The following is a 24,494-nucleotide window of genomic DNA, read 5'->3' as shown; positions in this document are numbered from 1 at the left end:
ACTAGCAATTTCCAAAAATATGGCTCAAGCAACACATCTCCTTATCTCCTCGTGTAGGAGAGGGTGTGAGTTGTAACGAGGCAGGGGCTCGTTATCTTAGGGGGTTCTGGCAAGGTGCTCCCAGGGACAGCTTTTAATTGGGTAAGCGTGTGATAGCTAGGTCTGGGGCTTTGAAACTATCTTCCAGGAGAAGCCAAGGCCCCATTTAACCAAAGCGTCTAGTTAGGACAAATTGAAAAGGCTCCCCCAGGTGGGTAGGGGCAGGGATCCCCAGGGAAAGAAAGGAAGTAAATAGTTTGGCATTTTCATACCCCTCTCTGGAGGCTGGGATTTTGCATTCGATTTTTAAGGGATCCCAAGATTTTGGAATCCGTTCAGGAAGAAAGACCAGAATTCCAGGTGATCAGCCCACAAGTCACCATAAGCAGGTGATAAGTCTGGGGACCATAAATGCCGCTGTCACTTACAGTACCCAGGGATTGTGTGATGGTTGGACCCCACTGACAAGGCTGGTATCCGAGTCATTTAAATTAAACAGAAAAAGAAAAACAAAAAACAAAAAAACCAAACACATTAAAGTTGAATTGTACTGACCTCTGCCTTGGAGTCAGGCTGGAAACCACTTATCCCGCTCAGGGTCCCATGAAATGTGGATGTTAGTAACAGCAGAACTGACTTCTCTGTTAATTTCAAGGTCTTGTATCCAATAGCAGTAGCTCTCAAATTTCAGTGAGCATAAGAATCAGCTGTGATCATTAAAAACTTAGATTTCCAGATTCAGCTCAGCACTTGCTTCCTCCAGGCAGTCTTCCCTGATTTTTGAGGCCTCTCTTTTGTGCACTCATATTACCCCAGGAAGACCGAAAACAAACAGACTTGTCTACCTTCCCACAATTGTTTTCAAAGCGCTGTCTCTGGCTGGTAACAGGTTCAACAGACACATTGGAACCAAGATGTGTTGGACTCACTCTACAAGTTTACTCAAGTGTATGAAAACGTTCCAAGGCACATGCATGTAGGCAGAGTAATGAGAGATGATTTTCCCAAATCCTCCAATTTGCTATGTGTCCATTTTGCCTGAGCACGTGCCTGTCGGCCAACAATCATTTCCTAACCCAATTCTTACAATTCACGAAATGAAGTGGACCATTCACCCATGTCAGGTCTTACCTTGGTACGTGGCCCTGGAGTGTAAATCCCTTCAGAGCATGAGTCAGCAAAGGGACAAATGGAGAATGCAGGGCCCCTGGGAGAGAGTGTTTTATGAAGGCAAGCAAGGGGTGTGTCAGAAATAAGTCCTGAAGGCTCATAGCAAGACTAGGCCTGTCTTTCTTCTGAGAATTAAAATTGAAGAGAGAGATGGTTGTTCTGGGGACACTTTTATTTGAGTTGAAAAATGAAATAAAAAAATTTTTGTCTGAAAGTAGGTTTGGTTTGGCTGATGGAATTTTACAAGAAAAGTAGATTTTATTAGCTCACATGGTGGGTTCTTTCTTTCTTTCTTCTTTCTTTCTTTCTTTTCTTTCTTTCTTTCTTTGAGCTCCAGGGTCATGGAGAAAAGATACTTAAAGCATTTCTTAAAATAAGAGCACTTTTTAAGTCAACAAGATCATATTGACTAAGGTGTATTGACATTAACAACATTACCATTTTCTCAACTTGTTCTGAGGATAAACGAGTGGCAGAGGAACAGGTATAATTACTGGTAGTTGTTCCATAAGACTTGGTAAAGCCTTTTTGGTCTATTTCCCAGAAACGAGAAATATGAAAGATGCTAATGAGCGGGTACAAAATGCTTTTACAAATCAGGTGGTTGCCAATTCTGCACCTTCATCACCGCTGAAGGAGACCTAATCGAATTGTCAGCTGAGAGATCATTAGATGTAATTTTTGATGATAGATCCTCACATCATGTCAAAGGAGCTCAGAGGCTGAGGGATGCTGCCGTACCAAAATGCCTGCCATTCCCACCCAGGTCTTCAGGTGAAAAAGATTTCTCGGTTCCCACGACTCCAAGACAAAAAGTAGGGATGGAGTCAATGCTCAGACTTGTCTGTTAAAGCAAGAAGGAATATTCATCCTCAGACCCAGAAAGGCTAGAGGAAAAAAGAAACTTCCTCTTATTTCATTAGAGTTGCTTTTCCAATGGATTCTGGGTTTTACTTTTTATGTCTAATAATTATTTATCAATATTTGTACTGTATTTATGATGTTTCGCTTAGCTGTGCACTAACAATAATTGTAATAATAGCTCAGTCTAGAATAATTTTATTAAACTATTAGAACATTCTGGTAACATGAAATAAAAATAAACTTCAATTTTATACACATTTCTGATGCAGATGTGTTTGACAGGGTGATAAAGACTTTTAAGTATAAAAATATGTTACATTAGGCAAAAGTTATGGAGCAGAAGTGGAATGGAAATAGGAGTTTAAGGAGAAAAAGTATGACATAAAATTTACCTTCTGTTAAATAAGAGCTTGTTGAATAATTTTTAGAGGCCTGGTATGGATATTAAATTGCTATTACATTTAAATTCTGTTAGATAAATTTAAAAGAATGATACAATTGTTTTACTTCAAAATGCCTATATTTCTAGTAGGTCAGAAATTTTATGCTTTTGAATTTATTTTAAATTTATGACACAAGATTAAAGATGTCACCTTAAAAAGATGTGCAAAGGTACTGTCTCAGTTATTAATTGCTGCATAAGAAACCACCCTCCTCCTTTATGCATAACAGGACAATCATTTTATTTGCTCCTAATTCGGTGGGTCAGTAATTTGGGCTGGTCTCAGGTGGGAGGTCGATCTGCTGGTCTCATCCGGGATCACACGGGCAGCGCAGTTACCTGGCTGCTCTGTGGTCTGACGTGGCCTCATTCCCATTTCTAGAAGCTGGTGTTGGCTGTTGACTACTCTATCCTACAGTTCAGCTCAATCCGAGCACCACGTGGAGAGAGCCACAGATTCCACAGTGAAGGGCTCGGTCCCCCAAGACCGCCCCCTCACGGTTCACCCTCCAGAGGCCAGTCACAAGCCCTTGTTGTCACCTGCGCTTTGGACCCACCAGCTAGGAATGGACCTCTTTGGGTTTAATTTGGTAGAGCAGCTCACACAACTTGGAGAAATGTTTCACTTACTAGATTACTGGTTTATTACAAAAGGCTATAGCTCAGAAACCAGATGGAAGACATATGGGAGAGATGTGGGAGGCAAGGTATGGGCAAGGTATGTGGGGAAGATAGCTCGGAGCTACCAGGCCCTCTCTGAGTGCGCCATTGTCCCCGAATCACCCTGTGTTCACCAACCTGGAAGTTCTCCAAAGCTTGTCCTTCTGGGTTCTTATGGAGGGCTCATTACGGAGCTATTATTGATTAAATCATTGGCCAGGGGTGACTGATTCACTCTCCAGCTCCCCTCCCCTCCTGCCATGCCGGGGGTGGGACCAAAAGTTCCAACCTTCCAATCACATGCTTGACTCCCCGGGCAACCCCCCTCAGGTAACCAGGGGGCATTCCCAAAGTCACCTCATGAACAAAACAAAAGATACTTTTACCATGCTCATCCCTTAGGAAATTCCAAGGGTTTTTGGAGCTCAGTGCCAGAAACAGGGACAAAGACCAAATATATATTTCTTGTTATAAATCACCTTCTCACAGAAGCCCAAGTGGACTAATACAGGAACATTTTTGGCAGGAGAAATGAGCTGCCCTCCTTAAATCAGGAGTTGCCCAGTCGGCCCTTGGTCTTCTTCAGTTACTTTTATATACTTAACTGAGTGTGGGTGATCTAGGGCAGCACTCCTCACATTTTTTAAAAAAAGATTTTATTTATTTATTTATTTATTTGAGAGAGTTTGTGAGCAGGGGGAGGGGGCAAAGCGAGAGGGAGAGGCAGAGAATCTCAAGCAGGCTGGGCGTGGGCCTGAAGAGGGGCTCGATCCCACCACCCTGAGATCAGGACCCTGAGATCATGACCTGAGTCAAAATCAAGAGTCAGACACTTAACCCACTGTGCCACCCAGGAGTCCCATCCCTGCTCACAATCACTCTTCAAGATTACTGAGGACCCCAAAGTGCTTTCATTCGTGTGGATTATAATAACCTTTAATATACTTACCATATTAGAAATTAAAACTAAGAATTTTTAAAAATCTTTAGAGCAGCCAAGTTTTAAATGGAAAATAACATTTTACAAAACGAAAAAAAAATAGGAGAGCAGTATTATTTTACATATTTGGAAACCTCATTAATTTCTGACTGAATAGAAGGCAGCTGGATTCTCATGTCAGCTTCTGATTTCAATCTGTTGCAGGCTGTTGTTTTTGGTTGAAAATCCAGCCTCACAGATACGTAATTCAAAAAGGGAAGGGTATTTAAAGCCTTCTCAAATAATTGTGGATATTCTCTTTTGGTACTATACCAAAACTTGACAAGTAGTAGATCTTAAAGTTTAGCTGCTTTACAGATTCTGAAGCCATATCAATGAACTTCTATACTCTGTTACATTAAAATCCAGGCGTCTGTCTTGCACTTTGAACAAATCTTTTACTCATTCATGAATATATAACATCATGCATCGGTCATTTGATTTATTGGTTCTTTACACCATGAAGATCTTCCAAATAATAACAGATTACACTATACAAAAAAAAAAAAAATCACTTTGGGTTAATATCACCACTGAATTCCTCGGAAAAGCCTTCAAGTATGGGGAAGCTGTCAAGCTCACAGCAATCGATAAATTTCCCCAAATTTCACAGTGTTATTTTATAACGTTATTTTGGGTTTCCAGGAATTAGTATCAGTTCAGAGCCAGTGTGGGTAACCTCCAAAAAGTCCATTTCTCCTTCCTCAATGCGCGATCACTTTGTTAAATGGCCCCAAGTTCCTTTGCAGAGAGTTTGGAGGAAGAGTGATGGTATGAATCTTGGCAGGGTGGCAGGGCCCCTTCTCTGGCTGCCCTCTATTCTCAGCGCTCCTGGTCGCTGGACTGGCTTCAATCTGGGAGCTGATTGAGTGACTCTGACTGTTCTGGTGATTCAGCTCAGGCTTCAGTCTTCCAGACTCAGCACATTCCCGCTTACACAGATCACGTCCAAATCTGGCAGATTGCCTGTCTAGCTCTCTCCTAGGGGCACCACAATGAACTAGCCAGTACCTTGGGTCTCTGTGAGTCACACCGTTCTGATTACTGCCTTGACTCCACGGTCCATTATAGTGACCAGGTCCACCTCACCTGGCCCTGGTCACCCCTGGATCCTGTCATCCCCATTCTTTGGATGATACTGGGGCATAGGTCACAGACATGTATTTCTTAATGCTATGGTGAAGGTCATGTCCTTTGGACCCTCCTGGAGGAGGTGAATAGCTTTGACATGATTAAACCCACACTACCATTCCAATCTCCCTAAGCTTTTGGATACCTTCCTCTGCAGGGTACCAAGGAAGTTCTGCCACTTGAACTTCATTTCGTGTAGGCCTACTCTGGGTCCATGTTTTAGTCAGCCAACCAAGCAAACTGCGAGAGCTATTCCTAGCCTGTGGAACTTAACACTGAATTTGGATTTTCTGTTTACTGAGCCCAGGACAATAACTTTGGCCTGATTACATATCCCTTCTTCCTTGATCCCACAGCCTTATGACCCCTTCCTACACATGGGTTCCTGTCAATATAATTTGGCAAAAATCATCAAATTCCTTTGGTGATGGAGTTTGAGTCTAGTTGTATGTTTCAAAGCAAAAAAGGTGGTACAGTTAGGTTCTGAGTATCAGCAGGGCCTTGAAGGCAACTTCCTCAAGGAGGGCCATTATACATTCTTCAGGCAAGGGATGACTAGCCTCCTAGGCAGCAGCGAAGGACTGCTTCTATTGGCAAGAGAGGCTTGGCAGAATTTAGGAGTTTAAAGTCCCTAGCTTCCTCAGAATGCCCTTATCCCAGTATGTCCCCATCCCGTACCCCAGTATGTCTCCATCTCCCCATCCCAGGAATCCCTATCCCCCCATCCTAAGAATCCCCATCCCCCCATCCCAGTGCGTCCCCATCTCCTATCCCAGTATGTCCCCATCTCCTATCCCGGTATGTCTCCATCTCCCCATCCCCCATCCCAAGAATCCCCATTCCCTCCATCCTAGCATGTCCCCATCCCCCCAGCCCAATATGTCTCCATACCCCCATCCCAGTATGTCCCCATCTCCCCATCCCAGTATGTCCCAATCCCCCCACCCCAGTATATCTCCATCCCAATTTCCAGGATCCCTTTCCTTCTCAATTGATGCCCTAACTTTAACAAGAGACCCCTGGCTAGAGGTTGGAAATTCATTCACTTTGTAATTCAGCTATCTGAAGGATTAGACTTCCTTTTGTTTTTCAAATGAAATCTTGGGCTACAGAAGAAGAAAGCATAGCTTTCAGGGCAGCAGGAAAAGCTTTCAGATCCCCTAGGTAGATGTTGAGCTGCGCATTTAAAGCCCTTAGTCCCTCCTTTTCTTTTTCCCAAGCTCTCTAGCACAGTTAGAAACAACCAGCCAATCCATTATACTCCTGATTTTGACTAAAATGTTTTACGCCAGTAAGCACCCAGTCATGCAGAGCCTTGCCCTCTATCAGTTCCAGGTATCTACAAGGGAAGTCTTCTCGGATGACTTCCTGCTCCTTCCTCGGTCTCCAGCCCCTCTTCCGCACATTCAAAGCACTGCAGGCATATCTCCACTATTGAACATTTCTCTTCTTTCTAACTTCTGTCCCCTCGCCCCCACCCCAGTATCTGCCCCCCACCCCGCCCTCCAGCCCTCCCGTCTGTGACCCTTCCCCCCCCAGCATCTCTCCTCCTGCCCGTCACCCTCTAGGCGAGGGTTATCCCTTGATCACGGTCGCATACCCAACACTTCCACAGCAGGTGCTCGCCAGAGGTTTGAGGAATTAATACACATTTGATCTGTCCGGTTCCAGGCTGCAGTGACCTTTTAAAATAGGATGATAATGGGGCACCTAATGAAAGATTTCACTTGGAAAGTTCCCCAGGGAAGTTGTGAGGAGACCTGCTTTTCCTGCAGGCTGGGCCATTAGCTGTCTGGCCTCCAGCGATTCACAAAGAGGAGCTTCCACATTGTTCTACGTGCCGGCAGAGGGATGAACGGACACGTCTTTATTGAGACCCTCTTGCCCTGGATGCTTCTGAGGATTAACTCCTTGTGATCTGTTCACCAAAATCATGTCCTCCTTGGGCCACGGGCTGTGATATCTGCTCTCTTGTCCCCTTCGCTTCATGCTTCCCTCCGGAAAGACAGTGTGGTTTAGGGCACTGCACGGTGAATTTGGTGTCAGGTGGTTCTGCCTTTAATCCCGTCTTGCTCACTTCCTGGAAGCATGATCTTAGTAACTTGATCTAATGCCCGTGGGCTTTGTGTCTTTCTGTAAACCTCATTGAATGACTGTGAAAGTAAGCTGCTTAGTATTTCCAGCAACCAAATCACACAACAAAATTTCGGCTGATTTCAGGATCAGTCTGGCTCCCAATATTGCCCACCTGTCGTTTACCTAACAGCGCCTCCTGGCCTCAGTGTCTTCATCTGTGACGTGGGGATAATAGTAATACCCAGGTTACAGAATTATGTGAATTTAAAAACTGATTTTGGAGGAGAGAAGTGTTATTTTTTATTATTTAGTTTGTTGAAATATGTGTTTTTTGATGCACATTCTGGTCTCAAGGAAGTGTTCAGAGGTTCCAATGGTTTCCCTTTTCATTTATGTTTGTTTTTATTCTTTATCTCTACAAGGGATTTCAAGGTTCTTGTGCTAACAAGTTTGCTTTCTTCCCAGCACCCAACACAGTGGTTTTGATCTATGATCCCCAGATGTTCATTAATTTTTTTTAAGTTAATGGGATGATCTTAAGAAGAATCCAGACAATGGAAATGATGTGTTTGAATTAAAGATGAAGAGAAGGAGCCCTGGGATGAGTAAAGGCTCAGGAATGTGCAGGCTTTTGGGGGTACTGGGTCGTCTGGTTGAGGTAAAGCCTACAGAAGCGGAGTAGAGCGGAAGAACATCAGTAGAAAGCGTGGCAGCGGACCTGCAATCCCACAAGTGGAGCCATGTTCCAAATTCGGAAGAGCATTAGACACACTGTGATCTAGCCAATGAACCCATCCCAACTCCAGACAATTTCAGCAGCTGTGGGCGGGTGAAATGTCCGTGGACTTTGATATCAAACAGACCCAGATTTGCCTGTGATAACTCTGGCCTGGGTTACTTGCACCCACCACAACCCTCAGAGCCTTGCTTGCTCTTTTTTTAAGATGTGGATGGTAACGCTGATTTCTTAGGTTTGCCACGAGGCTTAATGAAATCATGTTTGTGGAAGTGCTGTCCTTTTGGAAACAGAGCCGTCACTAAGTTAAGCCTCTGCTTGAACATACTCCCTGTAAGATAGCTCTTTCTGTTTCCAGATTTTTCTAACACTAGCTAGCTAGGCGTTTCATTAGGTGCAAGAGAAAATGAGAAGTCATAGTAGATTCTGGGAACATGCACAGCATGATCCAGATAACTTTGCTGCCTATGAGGGAAGAATGAGAGAGAGGGCCAGGGCAGGAAGCTGCAAATAGAGGCCAATGCTGCAGTCCTATGATCCAAGCACGGATGTACGAATATTTATATGTCACTCAATTTCTATATACTGCATCGATGTTTTCTGTGTGCCAACATTGGATGAAGCATACCACATACATTATAATATTTACTCCAAGATGCAGGTACAATGAGCCCCCATTTCATAGGTGAGGGTAATGAGTGAAGTGAAGTGACTTGTTCAACAGTATTTATCTTCTAAGTGGTATGATGTGGTTAAGGTGCTGAGCAGCTAGCTTATACTTGTGGTAGTGGGAAAGAAAGGAAAGCGTTTCTCACCTCATTGCTGTTAATGATCATCAATGTGGCCTCAAATGCCTTTTAGAACAAGGCTTGGTAAAAATTAATAAAATAGTAATGATAGCATTGCCTCATCCCAAAGGATCTTTTCATCCAGGCATCCTTGGCTTACCACCCTTTGGAAATCCACTCCCAACATGTTCCTAACCCAGAGCCCACAGCTAAAATGCCCTCTATAGCAAACTGCATGTTTTCCATCCCCCACTGCTTTTCACCAACTTCAGGAAGACTTCCCCCATTGAATCCATCCTTCCCTCCCTCCATCTGGCCATCAGACCCTCTGTCATCCCCAGCAAACTTTCTAGCATCAACCACGTCCTAGTATTCTCCATTCTATGTGTCTACAGTCCCCTTCCATTATATTTGTTCCTTATCCACGCCCGTGGGGTGTGGGCTTCTGGAGGGCAAGAGCACTGTTTTATTGACAAAATGGCAGATTGCTAAGAGCTCTGGGGATTGGAGTCAGGAAGCTAGTTGTGTGAACTGTGTGGTAGTACTGAGTTCCCAGGGCATCACCGCCTTTTCTGTAAGATCTGCAGGTTGGCCTAGATTCTCCTCCAGATCCTCAGAGCCATCCATTGGGAGGTTATGGTCACTTCTGCTCTTCCTCACTGACAGGGCTGTGCACACACAAGCCCTGAATAATTCTGTAGACCAGAATGGTCAACCAAGGGTTTCCAGGTATTCTTGTTTGAGCAATGGGAAGGTGATGCAAATTTGAAAACTACATTGTCATGGTTTAAGCTACCAAAACCGTGTTCCTACAATTCTACTTCTTCACAGCCCAAAAAGACTTGCTGGTGTTTTAAATCTGCTCTGCCTGTCAAAATGCACCTCAGATCTCAAGGTCATTTTGACAGATGTCCTGTCCACTGTGGAACCCGCCCCAGTGCCTCTCTCCATGACTCCCCAGGCTGGTTTGCTCCAGCCGCATGGAAATTACTGCTGGTAACATGGGTGCATCTGTTGTCTTCCAACTGGATGTCTTAAAGATAGGGACAGTTACCTTTTAGCTCCCCTAGTGCTTTTGACCCAATCATTACCCAGTGACAAATTCATTGATAAATGAATCATGTATGATTCCCTATTTAAACTTTTCAGTTTGTGGGTACTGTACATCTCCCCTTACTCTCTCTTTCTACCTGTCTTCTTACTGCTCACAACCTGTCATCAAAGAGGGATGGGTTTCTGAGAGAAGGCAATAAACGAGAGGAACGATAAAAGGTGAGTCAGCTGATTTTTTACTATAGTTCAGTTGGGTGTTGTGTGGATGTTACTCACTTTGATAAGACCCTGAGACCACGAGACTCTGTGCAAGGTCCAGTTATGCTGCCTTTGTTAGCACTCAGACTCAAAGTGGGCCAGATCCCGCAGCTAAGTAGGATCTTGGATTAAATTTTGGGACAGAAAAGGGATACTAGTGAAAAACTGATGAAATTCAAATAAAGTAGTAATGTTAATTCTTTAGTTTTGAAAAATGTGTCATGGTTATGTAACATTTTACCCTTAGGAGAAGCTGGGTGAAGGGTTTATGGGAATGCTATGTATTATCTTTGCAACTGTTCTGTAAATCTAAAGTTATTCCAGAATAGAAAGTTTATTTTAAAAAAAGTGGGCCAGAGTGCAAATTTTAGTTTGGCTAGCAGTCTCTTATTCTCACATCTAGTTATATCCTAACAATTTGTAATACAAGGTTGAAAATGAGAACTGTGGGGAAGTTTAGAAACTCTCTTATAAAAAAATTTCGTGAAAAGGTAGCAGGAAAGATAAAAGCAAAACAAATAAAATAATGTACCTGGATACAGCCGGTGGGGGGGGGGTCATGTTAAAATGTGAAGCCAAACTGGTCATTTGGGAGGGACCAATGGGCTCAAAGTCAGGAGACTGGAGGTTTGTTTTAGCTTTGAGGACTTCAGCATATCACATGGACTTCATTGCTTTGTCTTTAAAATGGCCTAACCCAATTCACAAATAAGGATATGTAAAATAAAACAACTCCCTTCAAAAACCAAGTCTCCCTATTCTTTAAAATTTTGTTATTTTTGCTTAAGAACAAGAGTTCCTCACCCATGGGCTGGTTACCATCAAAAATCTCAAGCCAGCAGGTCTGATTCTGCATGAGCATTTTCACTTTGCACTTGGCAAGTTTCTGCTTCCTCTTACAAAAATGTTCATGCCAACGTCAAAGCCATTTGACTTCTAAATATAGTGTAACAGATGTGAATGAGGACTGTATTATTTTCTCTGTTACACAAAGGGTCTTTCTTTCAACCAGTAAAGCCAGACACCTGTCCAGTTCTGGTTAAGCTCAGCCACCCCAATCAAGGTAAATGGGATTGGTTCTATTCCTTGTTCAGGCACTGAAGCTTTAGTTACCAGATACCAGATTTTCTTAAGTTAGGATCCATGAACAAATGTCCATGCCTAGATTCTAGAGAGATTCATCAACACCTTAAAACTGAATATGATACTGCGTATGTATATACTTTTCTCTATACAGGGTTTCATTCATCTTTAAAGGGTCCTCAACTCAAAAATGTCAAGAAGCACTGCTTTAGACCCACACCTTCCATGGCAAAAAGCCTAAACTATAAGACACCTGCTATATTTAGGTATAAATTCAGTCTCCTAATGTCTAGCATTCAAAGAAAATACCTAGGTAATGTCGCCTGATTGACTGTTTTGACCCCACAGCACCCAGTGTATTTCTAGGGCTGCCCCTCAGTGTACTTATGCTCATAACTAGCGTTCTTCCCAGCTGTGGCCCCGAGTCTTCCTTGCCTGAAGATCTGAGGCCATATTTGCTCATCAAACCTTCCCAATATAAAGGATCTCTCAGAAATACCAAGGTAATCCTGGCTTTCCTTGCCCTTTTAGTCCTCCCAAACTGGCCATATTTCTTTATAACACATGCTATGACCAATGAACATGTGGACTTGTAACTAGTTTGAGGTAGGAGCATGTCTTATTGAACATGAGATCTTCTGGCTGGTAGAGCATTAAGGGTCCCAAGTGCAATTTAAATGTGTGGTCCTGGGAGTGATTTGGATCTAAGAAGCTCACCAGTTTTTGTGGTTGTTTTCATGGTCTCCTTTAAAGATGGCTCACAAATGTAACATCTGAGGCTGTTAGTCAAGAGAAAAGTGTCTACAGTTGAAGCTTAGAATAAAAATTTCACTTGGTTTTATATGAGTGGATCCGATTACAAGACAAAAAGTGGTTCCCTATTTCAGTTCATTTGGATATTCTTCCCTTCTCCATTTCTAACATTGTAGGGATCTTCTTAGCTTTTGGATAATATTTTAGTTTCTCCAGCAATTTAACTTCCCTTTGAAAAATGAACCAGAGTTGAAGTTTAATGTTTAATGTGGTCCTTTTAAATAAAACATAATGTTAATAGGCAATATAACAGACACTGAAGTGGTGCCCAAACTCATTTCCCCCCTTTTTAGTTATATGGTCAAATATAATAACTAAAAGACTAAATGCTTGTGGCTCTTTTATATATATTTAAAACACACAGTAAGAACATAAGAACATCTCAAATCATTTGGAAGAAAAAAAAAGGGGTTATCAACTGAAATCTTTGGAAATTTCATAAAATTTAAATATCTGCAAACAGTCCAACCAAAAAGAAAAAAAATCCCAACATTTGGCTATGGAGGGCACTTCACATGTGAACCAAATGGCGTTATAACATTTTCCTTCAGGTAAACTAGTCACTAAACTCCATTAGAAAGAATACAAGAGCAATATGGAGACATCCCCAAATACCACGTACTCGATTAGAACATTCTGCTATGGAGTGCTCATCTACCGCAGGCTTTCCTTTCCATTGCATACATTACTTTACATTTCTACAATGCAATGTTGAAACAGCCTCCAAGTCTTGCCAAGTAGATTGATGTCCATTCTACAAAAATATTAACTTACAGTACATAACACTGAATAATTTTAATCTGTACATTTTTTTTCCCTCCCATCATAGGTGACACGCGTCCGTTTGTACAAGTTTAGGAAAAAAAAAAATCCACACATCTGGTTGTTTACATCTGGATTACGAGTCAACAGAGTCAACCAGAAGTGGTGGGGTGGATATAGTTTGAGAAAGTATAAATACAGTGTAAGATAAACTGTGGTTAACAATATCCAGCTCTTCACAAAGTGATACAAAATAAATCATCTTAGATTTTTAACTGAAAAGAGTGAGCTGAGAAGGTTCTGCCAGTCGACCAACCGATCCGAGTGGTTAAGGCTGACCTGACTTAGCAAAGCCGCAGCGTCACCAGAAACGCGGGCACAGTTCAGAGCTCTTCAAATGCATAGCTTCAGTGTTACACGCACATTAATTATATTCCTTCAATTAGTTAATCCTCTAGACAGTTTCCTTTTTGTTTTGCATGCATCCCGTTCCATTTTCATTAAGGGCATCTCTTCCTTGGTCAATCATGTGCTTTGCTTTTCAATTTGTTTCTGTTAATTTTTTTTTTTTTTTTGTATGTTTTGTTTGTTAAGCCGTCAATACCTCCAACACTTGGAAAATGAAATATAGATGTGGTTCTACGGACAGAAGAGAATCAGGGCTATATGGACAATGCAAAATGAAATGAAACAAGTGTCAGAAACAGTTTATAAAAATGGCACATTTATTGCTACAGACCGGTCATGTACATGACTTCATCGAGTAACTACAGATGGGAAACAGGTAATGGCCTAGACCACGCTGGGTTTGTTTTAGTCTTGAAGGAATTCCAGCACACAACCTGTTTGGACACTTCTACAAATCAGAAATACACCAAAAACATGAAAAAATCGAGGCACTCAGCCACACATTGAAAACAAGGTGTAACTGTTTTATCTTTTTTTTTTTTTGAAATGTTTTCCCTTTTTTTCTTTTTTTAACAATTTTTTTTTTTTAGTTTTTAATGCTGCAGCTATGTGTACAGTCGCAAAAAATTTCCCCGCTGCGACCTACAACTAAAAAAACAAAACGAAAACAAAAAATAAAAACAAAAAACAAAAAAACAAAAAAGGCTACCATACAGTTTCATCTCAGTAACACATGGTAAAATAACATCTTTTAAATAGTAAAATAAAGTAACAAACTTTTACTCATAATGATTCCAAAAATCTACAAAGAAGAAATATTCAGAATCTGACAATTTTTTTTTTGTAATATTCATGGTATAAAAGGATTGCTCCTGCGAAAAATAAGCCAAATATATTTTTTATTTTTAAATTTAGTTTTTTTCCTACTAGGGTGTACTACAGTCTATTTTATAGCAAAAAGAGCACTAGACAAACAAAGCTTTATAACAAAAAGCCAGGCACTGATACATGGTAAATCTCTGCTTTTTTTTTTTCTTATCTTCACTTAATTGCATCACAAGTAACAAGAATGAAAAAGGCCACAGTTCATATATTTTCACCATTACATATGTCTATAATACTTGAAATGAGTATGGCAAAACCAGCACTGCACACACATGAGTCCACTTCAAGTCCCATGAGAAAGAGCATGTCTCTAAAGAAAAACAAACAAAACCAAAGCAAAATAAAAAGAGAGGCCTAAAGGCCTTGGTGCCCCATTGTGTTGGAATTCATCATATTCCATCTTGACCTTTTTTTTTTTTTTTTTTGTGTTTCCAGTCAGCCAGCAGACTAAATTTTTGTGCTTGTTTATGCTGAAATTGTCTCATTCCTGACTCAAGTTCACTTTTGGACACAGATCATATTCTGCCTGTTGGATCCAAGACGAAATCCTCTTAACCCCCGAGTCTTGGTTCATCTCCCTCCCCACCCCCCCAACCCCTCATCAAAATGAAGATCACGAATAAAAAAAAAAAAAATCAGGAAATAGGAAAAAGCGAAAAACGAAAAGGAATCGGAAGACTGAATCAGAACCAGTTGTGTTACTGGGTGGACTGACGGTTGTATAAACATTAGTGTTCCTTTGCAGCTACACAGAAGACAAATGGTAAAAGTTTCTAGATGAACAGATCCCTATTCTGCATATTCATAAATTACTTGAATGTGGAGGCGGATTGACTGTTCCAAGTTGCTTTTAAAGTCCACGTCTCTTCGACAGATCCCCAGCCCAAGTAGCATCAGATATACGGTATAGTATGGACCCTTATGAAATTCCGTATAGTACTCTAATCCTAACTGTCTTCTGCTAAGTATCATTCGAAAATCCAGCGCAGGATACCAATATCTTACCTGGGTTTGATAATTACAAAACAACAACAAGAAAAAACACACTAAAAAGGCCACATTCCTTTTCACCTTTTTTTTTTCTTTCTTTTCTTCTTCTTCTTCTTCTTTTTTTTTTTTAAATGGGGATACAACCCAATTAATATGTATAGGTGCAGATCATGTTTCTCCACCAAGCAAAAGGAGTGAGCAGCTTTTGGTGGCCATTGGAAAGTTTTTCGCTTATTTCCAAAGGGAATTCAACATTAGAGGTATTACATTACTGAGTAATGAATACGTCAAAGCTGGTGAACAATAAATTGCAGCTTTTACTGTTTGAGTGAGAACAAAATATAAAGCACCAATTTAAAAAATAATCAACTACAATTTAATTTTTTTTTTTTTTGCTTTGCTTACAGGTTTGAAAAACTTTAAATCAGCTCTATGAAGCACCTTTATGATAACACGTATCAAAAGTGCCATTCTTAAAATGTACATCAATGCAGGGAGTGTTTCCAGTTCCCTAAAGAGTAAACACCATATTTTCTTCTGTACACTTATCCTGAATGTGATCAGAGTAGACCTGCTTCCTCTATAATATTGTTCCTAGGGATACCCGCCTTGGTAGACTATACAAAATGAGTGCAGAATGTACCACTAAAAGGAAATCTTCAACATACTGAGGGAACAAGTTACACATGGTTTCCATTGTTCGGGAGGAGGGGAGAGTATACAACGTTGTCTTCCATGCCCTTCTTTGAGCCCCTTTGTTCGTACATTTCACAGGCAAGCCTCAAAATAACTTCATGAAGTTTGATTTCTGCTATTCTCCTAAGGTCTGAATCCACCTCCACATTTTAGGAACTTATCAACAAATCAAAGTATTTTAGTTTTATCGCTACTGAACATATTTACAGTTTTCAACACACACACACAGCTAATCAAAATGTTTATGGGTTTGTAAAAGATGACCACGTGGTAACTATCTTATTTGTTCTTACATTTTCGGAAATGAACATAAAATTCAGATTCTTGTAGCTCACTATTTCATTTAAATGAGACGTTTTTTAAACCACACAGTTTAAAAAAAAACAACAAAAACTGATACAATGTATTAAAACACATAATAACAAGAGTCTACATGTAAAAATATAACTTTTACATACACAATTTCAAAATAATGATACGTTTGCCGTTTGTTGCATAAAATTTACAAATGTATTTCATTACTATATAACTGGCAAAACAGGAGAACAGATGGAACATTTAGACCATTTCGATGGATTTATGGCATTTACTCAGTGCTGATAGGTGGAAAAACTACTTGAACAGGGATTTTTTTTCTTAATACATGCCAAGATTGTGTGGCTGTAAAAATAGAAACGAGTTAGAGACAAAAGGATGCTGACAAATACTTAACTAGGAGCACTATTTGTTTACTGCACTATACACCAAAGTCAATCATTATAAAGATTCACGATGGAAGTTGGTTCAATTGTGCCCAGACGTCAAAGCTAGCTATCTGATGAGTTGCTGTGCCATAGCTTGATCTATGTTTCTATCAAATATGTTAAGTATAAACTTCATTCATACTGGCCAGAGAAATACTGCACTACCCCTCCTCAAGAAAGTGCAACTTAATGCTTTAGGACTTATAAGGCTTGTTATAATGCTGCATGATGATTGAATATTGGCATTTTTCAGACGAAGGAGGAGGCAGTTAAGTCATCTACATCTTAGTAAACCCATTTTGAAAACAAAAAATCAAGAAAGCAACAAAAATCAATCAGCTCTGTCACACTACTTGCAATTTTCTCATTTGATGGTTTTTGAACTTTACTTGTTTTTTTTGTTTTTGTTTTTTTCCAAAAATCTGACCATGTATTCAGAAACGCCTCACTGCACACTACTTCGGCTACACATGTAGGTAACACTTGAATCATTTTGTTAAATCACAGCCACTTTGATTATGTTATGTTTCCGATGATATAAACATTGGAAGGCACAGTGGTAACATTGTAGCATTCTAACCTTGTACCTCTGAAAATCCCAGAATAGGGTCACAAACGCAACATTACAGTTCAGACAAACTCTTTTTGCCATGTCTTGGTAATGCTGCTTGTAATATCTACACATGATGTGACTTTTAAGTCCTGTGTTCCCAAAAGACTGGAGAAACAACTTTCTACTTATTTTATGAATGAAAAGCAACATCAGGGTCAGCATTTGATCCTGCACTACCCCTCCGGAAGCAGAGTTGGCACTACAGGTTACGATAACAAACCAGGGAAAGGGACAGAAATAAGACCCAAAAAAAAAAAAAAAAAAAAAAAATCCGTATTTACAGTAAAATCTTTCTTTTAAAAAAGTTAATCAGTACTATTTTTTTACAGGAGAAAAAAGTCTGAAACAAATGAACAAAAGCTTACCATAGTCACTAAATTTTTAATATATATTTATATATATATTTATATATATATTTGTCATAGGTCTATAAGATCCATCTGTTCCTCCTACCCTAAGGAATGGCTAATGTCATCACTTCGTTGTCATCAGGACGTTTGCTGGTTTTGTTACTAGGGCAGCCGAGCTTCCCTTATTCAATATCCAGTAATTATAAACACTAGCTGACTTGAATACCAACAAAAACGTTCATGTAGTTTTCTTCAGAAGTACACTTTTTCATTATTGCAAGTTTACAATTTTTTAAATTAAATATTTTTTTTCAGACTTACAAATTAATTATATTTTTTTTTTTCCAAAAGAAGTTTAGGCACAAATGCATTGTTCCACAGTGTGGAAAGATTGCCATTCAGTCTCTGGGCTGCGTCTCAGCCTGCACACGCCGCTTTGCACATTCTGAATGATATGTTAGAGGGTCACCCCTCAAGTTGCACTTTTTTCTTTCTTTTTTTTTTTTGTGTGTTTTTCGGTTTTTTGATAATTGGGAATGCTGAAACCTCTTGCGTCTGCGATTCATAACTACTCAGACTTGTCTTATATTACAAAAAAAGGGGTTAAGGAGAAGTGTTTATGTGGGTTTAAGATAATACAGCTGTTAAGGAAGTGGTCTCTTGTATTAATGAAGCAATGTGGCAGCTTGGACCTGAGAAGGGAAAAAGAGAGGAGAATTAATTCATACGCTTATCACAGAAGAAGTAAATGTTTTATTTTTAAGCTCTTTTTCCCCCCAAGGGGAAGAAAAAAAATCTGTTCAATTTGGGGGAAAGCGGACTTTCCTGGCTGACTCCTTGCGAGGGACTGACCAGGGAAAGGGTTCCCGAAATGGCTGAGACCACACTTGCCCTTTTACATCTGTCCCATGTGGTTCGACGCATCTCCCATTCCAGGGTGCGGGCCCGCCAAGGAGAGCGGGGGAGGCTCCGAGGACACCTTCTCTTCCTCCCTTCTTTTCAGACACGCGGCTTTCGGGTTCAGATTCCTTTCTGCGGAAGATGGAAGCAGAGAGTTCAGTTAGCGCCACGCGTCCGGCAGAGGGTGGGAAGGCACTGCCCTGCGCACCTGCTGACCCCTGCTCTGAGTTTCTGCGCGACGGAGCGAAAGGCAGCGCCGGGAAGGGCGCACCACGGCCATCCGCGTGCACGCATGGCAACGTCCTAGCGCGGTCGGACTTGGAAGAGAATCCTGTAACTTAGCCGCGGGAGAAAGGGAAGCTGCCTTACAGATTCAGACGTGATCTGCACCCGACCCAGCTGCTCTCAACGACGCTTCGGGGTCTGCTGCTCTGCTCCTGCTCAAGGCTGCCAAGTCCATCCCCACTCAGGGCCGCCAGCCCCCGCGACTTCTACAAGGAGGCGGCGGCGGGCTGGTACTGACCTCGAACTTGCTGCTCCAGGCTGAGGATGACGGCCACGGCCTGGTGGAGGATCAGGAGCTTGGTCTGGGGCTTGTCGCTCTTGAGGTGGAGCTGCACCATGCGGCCGAGCTCCTTGAAAGCCTCGTTGATGTCGCGGACGCGGAGGCGCTCGCGGGCGTTGTTCGCCATCCTCCGCTCCTTCTCGCGCTCTGCCTTCTGCTCGGGGGTCAGGTCCTCGTCGTCATTATTGCTGTGGGACAGAAGGGATGCAACATTTTCTAATGGTGTGGGGAAAAAGAAGGTATCTAAATTAGTTTTGTTTTCTTCCAGAGCTTTCAGGGGACGTGTCCATCTCCAGCTGTTGTCCGTGGCAGAATTTTACATCCACTTGAACTCGGGACTGCTAAAATGGTGGTGACAATCCATTCACGAGACATTCGGTTTCTCCCAGACATTCAACCCAAACAAAACAGGAGAGGTTAAAGTTGGGGCCCAAGCTGATGCAGGGGGCAAAGTGCAAACACAGCTTTGATCAATGAGGCTACACTCCACAAAGCGGGCCACAGTCAACTTAGCCTTTAAGCTACTCTGCATGACCACAGATCAGAGCGTTTTAGACTGAGGGTGTGTGTGTGTGTGTGTTGTTGTTGTTGTTGTTGTTGTTTTTAACTTTCATATGGTCACATCTGAAACCTGAGGAAAACGAGTGTTTGAAAAAGCATTTGGATAGGTCAGAATGAACACGACGCAGCTAAACAGGAATAAGAAGGTCCTGCATTCAAGGCACCAGAGCCCTGAGAGCGAAGACTGGGAACTTTTGTCCATGTTTCACCATTAACGAGCTTTGAAGGCGTGGCTGATCCACTTAATGTATCTGAGTCATTTTCTCCATGCATTAAATAAAAAGGTTATAAAAACATCATGATCTCCATGGCTTTTCACATCACAGATGTTTGTCATCCCCAAAACAAGTTGGGAAGTTGACATCCACTACACAAAGCAAACAAAACAAAACAAATACCAAACACCTACTACTTATAAATGACCATGATCTCACTGTGAGTCAAAAACGAAGTCCAAAAGCTAATCTCTGATCCTGAGAACCAAAATATTACATTATTCATAGCAAAGGCATGGTTGGACCCAGTAGAATGTGGAAAGGCAAGATTACTTCTGTCTGTTTCTGGGTGTCATGCTGACAGATTAGAAACTTTTGAATGGAGGGCAAATAGGATGATGGGCCATCTGGAAAGCATGTCATATAAAGAAGGTTTCATGACATCAGGGCTTAAAATATTTCATGGGTGATCATATAAAAAAAGAGGCATGAGAGATGTGTTGTCTCAGAAAGGCCGTACAGACCAGAGAACTCTGAGTGGTGCAGACTGAGTTAACATGAGCAAGAAACTTCTTGGGTAAAAGAGATGATATCATAAGAGATATATAAAATGAAGGAAACTTCACTGAACAGTAACAGACTCCTCATTATATGAAACAATATGGAGGTAACCATCTGTAAGGATGTTAATCTAGAAGTTCAGGCATCGATCTAAAGGACCATGAAGGTTAAGCTCTACTTGAAAATTCCATGAATCTGAAATGCTCAGAGAATAAAGATGTTAATCACAACATTTCAGATCAGGAAGACATGGGGTAAGTTATCTAGTCAATTCAATGTACACGAATGTTGGCTTAACACGTATGGCTCTGAATCTTCAACTTGGGAGAATCTCTGGGTATCTTCTACATTGCAATAAGGACCAATTACAGCCGAGAAGCTCCAATCGATCAAAAATGGGAGTGGTATTCTTGGGTTGCAAGCACATGTTGCCAATACAGATGATGTACATAAGCCAAAAACACTTGTAAGGGAGGGAAAGAGGAAGACACCAAAGAAAGATGCTTTAAGACTTGGCTCATCTCCCCATAGGTTAAACTCCCTTCCAGATGGGCCCGTCCGCCACAGATACGTGCTCGTGGACACACAACTGAACCGAACCAGTGGGAAAAGGTTCTTCCTGTGCGTCTGATCCTTCTCACTTCTTCTGCCGAACCCTCCTCCTTCTCACCCGTGACTTCTGCTGATGGCGAGGAAGCCACGGTTACTATTAATTCGCATCCACGTCCCACTACATAAATAGGAAGTGAAGTGAAAAGAGAACAGAACCAAATCTCTGCTGGGCCCATCCTGAAGTTAAAACTTGGGCAACATTTTTAAACACTGAACAGGTCGCCACAGCTTTCACAGCATGGGCCGGAAAGTGGGAACTTGTTTTCCAAAGGTATTCAGGCTAATAACTAATTAGAATTGGTTATTCACTCATAAATAATAAGCAGAATGGTTATGCAAAGAAAACTGCCTAGCATTGCCTTACATTACAGGGTTAGAGACATAAGCAAATGTCATGAGAGTCACCTTTTAAAAGAAGAAGGTTCTTAGCAGCAGGTTAAAATGTTGTACTGAAACTTCCAAGAACCTATTAATATGCATGTCACGGCCACTAGTTAAATTGCTAAGAACTGAGTGGACTGACAGAGACGATGGAAGGGATGTGAAAGCCCCTCCTTAAAATTTCACCAATGTGGCCACGAGTCAGGAAACTGTGTGGGGATGGTGGGAGTGGAGGGCTAAGGAGCTTTTAGGACTTTTGGAACTTTGGGCAGGACATGTAATAAAATCCATTCCAATCATTATAAAGGCAATATAAAAAAGTGGCATGTTCTTAATTCCTAAAGGACATTAGATCTAACCCTGAGAATGACAGCTTTTAAACGGGGACGTGCAGTCATAGCACAATTTATTTAACTTACAAATAAAAACAACCCAAGGGAATTGAGGCAAAGAACATGGGTGTCACGGTGTTCCAAAACCATCTGATCATCAGATTAGGATTAACATTCCAGGAGATAGATTCTAATTGAAAGAAATCAGATATTTAAGAAAACCAACCAGAAGCTATTTTCCTGCAGTTGTATTTTCTGTTGAAGGGAGTATCTGGGAGAAAAAAGTGAGCAATTCAGGTATTATTATTATTATTATATATATCCACATGTTTAAGATAAAGCTGGGAAATCAGTATTTTCTCACGTTTGAGATAAAAAAGTCATAGTTGCATATACCTCAATTGAGTTTTCAACACAGCTAAGATCTCTTTTTAGAAATATTTTGGAAAGATCATTTCTGACCAAATTCACAGAATAAGCATAGTTTTAAAAAATCAACCGTTTGCACTTGAATCAGTTACAAATTGTCTGCACTGTGTGCAATTAGCACGAGGTCCAAATTCATAAGTGCAGAGACATTTTAGGCTTCACTAGAGGACCAGTATCTTAAATGATACTTTAGTACCTCTAGAGCAAGCCATTAATTTTCTTTTCAGCTGTAGATTTACCTGCCAGGAAAAAACTGAATAGTTTCTTCCTGTTCTGTTCACTTCATCAAAGTCCAATAAAGGAATTAAATGAAGCGACAGTATCATATACTGTTACCTAGATCTTGACCTAGTAATCGATTTGATATCCTTCTTGTCGTCATCTAACTTCTTGTCCTCGGAAGATTTCGTGTCTTGCAGGTTCTCATCGCCCTCGTCGTCCGATTTGATCTCAGAGCTGCCGGAGGAGACGCTCTGGCCCTGCAATCCTGGTGGCATGCCTACAGAAAAAAAAAAAAGAGAGCGAGACCAGGTGACGCTTCCACCGAAGACTCGAGGCACAAACATGCGCTCTGCAAATTGTGGAGTTGCTGCCTCTACAATGCAGGTTGCTGAACTGTGATCCTTCTGCCGTGGTTTTTCATGCTATCTGGTGAAGTTTCAAAAATGCACCTGTGGAAGCAAGTTTTCCCTGCATTGGCTCCGAGGTTAAATTCTATTTTGCAATCTTTTGGAGTAGATGGTAATTTCACTGTCTACAAAACATCAACTTAATTGCAATGAAAATCATAATCATGAAAATCACACACCTCAATGTTCTGATTAAGAACCCAAGTAAATATCAGCTATTATATTGAGTTTCTTCCATATGCAATGATTTAATAGAAAAATGTCCTTAAAATATAATTCCCAGGGAGTACGCTAAATATGTACCGTCAAGACTTCAATAGATACCCTAATGATATTCTGAAATTAGGCTTCTCTTATCCTCAAGGAGTAATCAGCATTTAAAAATGGTACATATGGAAAGCAGTGAGCTGCTCACTGAAGAAATTTCTAGCGTTACCACTGCTCAACTTTCAAGATCATAATGCATTTCAACTTTCAAGATCACAGTACATTTTAAAGCATGACCCTCGTGTATCCACTTATTTCTAAGGTAGAAGCATGTCTACTGGGCATTCTCCTCTATCTGTAGTCACTCAAAATTTGGTCTGTGGTCCAGAAGCATCCTTATGACCGGAGCCCTTTAGAGATGCAGAATTCCAGACCCTTGAATCAGAATCTGCATTTTACAAGATCCTCAGGTCATGCCTATGTACACTGAAGTTTTAAGAAGCAGTGGTCTCTCTCTCCACATATTTGATTAACACACAGATTTGTATAATGTTTAGCAGGTGAAAAAAAGCTTCTGCCTATTCCCATGGCAGTTTATCATCTATATTCTAAACATGGAGGGGGGAATGAGAGGATGTTATTTAAGTGTCTGCAAGTCCCTGGGCCAGCCAGTCACCCAGGGAGCAGGGGACCTAGGTCAGGCCCCTGCAGTGTCACTTCCTGGGGTCACGAAAAGCTGCCTGGAGCCCGTGGTCTGAGGCAATCATTGCGGGCCGAGATGAAAACAGTGAAAACCATTCCACCAAGTTCCAGTTTTGAAACATACCTACATTTCCTTCGATCTTAAACGACAAAAACAATTTCCTTCCTTCCTCTTCATTTGGAACTATCATGTTCAGGCTACAACTAACCGCATTAGAGCACCAGAATGAGGAAAATGTGGAAATAGCTAAAATAAAATTTCCTCTCATCAGGCTGTTGTCTCATTCTCTGCTGAGAGAGGACCAGGATTTCAGAGGATGTTTGAGCAAAACAGTTCCCGAAGAAACACAATTAGCCGGCTGCGTTCTAACTACTTTCCCATTTGCTTGCCGTTTTTGTACCAAATTTGATTCTTGGTTTTCTGCCAGTGCTTCCTGAGGGATGAATGCCAAGTAAGCCTGGGACCAACACTGGAGTTGCTACTGCCTAAGTGAGGGCAGGGTGCCTTCAGGGGCGGACCTACCTCTGTAAGGGTCCTGGGGCGGGTTCAAATCAGGGGAAGTTGCAGACTGGACAGGAAGCTGCGGAACTGGAACCTGGTTTGGCACAAGAGAATGGCTGCCTCTCAGGGCCACACCGTCTTCACGATGGGCCCCAACCTGAAAGGGTGAGAGGAACCACAGAGTTTAGCGGGAACCAGAGGTAAGGCAGCAAGGACCTGCGGAAGGAAGACGGGCCTCTGAAAAACAAGACTCCCAAATGCCTTTCACTAGAGGGCGCTGAAGGACCACACATGCAGCCCACACATACTGCGGCCCATCACACTCAGTGAGATGCCGCGCTGCACATTCAGTGATAAAT

The 24,494-nt window shown here is 41.5% G+C and overlaps 1 protein-coding gene across 23 annotated transcripts in view; it reads right to left on the bottom strand.

Annotated features, from left to right (window-relative positions):
* Positions 1 to 13,558: 13,558 nt before the first annotated feature.
* TCF4 (transcription factor 4) overlaps positions 13,559 to 24,494 on the bottom strand; it is a 349,462-nt gene continuing 338,526 nt past the window's right edge. For 17 of the 23 annotated variants that reach the window (XM_078060267.1, XM_078060269.1, XM_078060268.1 and 14 more), the window contains 5 exons: positions 24,157 to 24,292; positions 22,432 to 22,594; positions 18,963 to 19,192; positions 18,431 to 18,571; positions 13,559 to 18,231 (listed from right to left, as the gene is read on the bottom strand). In XM_078060267.1, coding sequence (XP_077916393.1) covers positions 18,435 to 18,571; positions 18,963 to 19,192; positions 22,432 to 22,594; positions 24,157 to 24,292 — 666 coding nt within the window. In that variant the 3' untranslated portion in view covers positions 13,559 to 18,231; positions 18,431 to 18,434. The remainder of the gene's footprint in view (positions 18,232 to 18,430; positions 18,572 to 18,962; positions 19,193 to 22,431; positions 22,595 to 24,156; positions 24,293 to 24,494) is intronic. The other 6 variants (XM_036080742.2, XM_036080741.2, XM_036080738.2 and 3 more) reach the window with 1 other exon arrangement.

Source organism: Halichoerus grypus, chromosome 13, assembly GCF_964656455.1.
Source record: "Halichoerus grypus chromosome 13, mHalGry1.hap1.1, whole genome shotgun sequence".
Classification (NCBI taxonomy): Eukaryota; Metazoa; Chordata; class Mammalia; order Carnivora; family Phocidae; genus Halichoerus; species Halichoerus grypus.
This window is presented reverse-complemented; position numbering and strand designations above follow the sequence as displayed.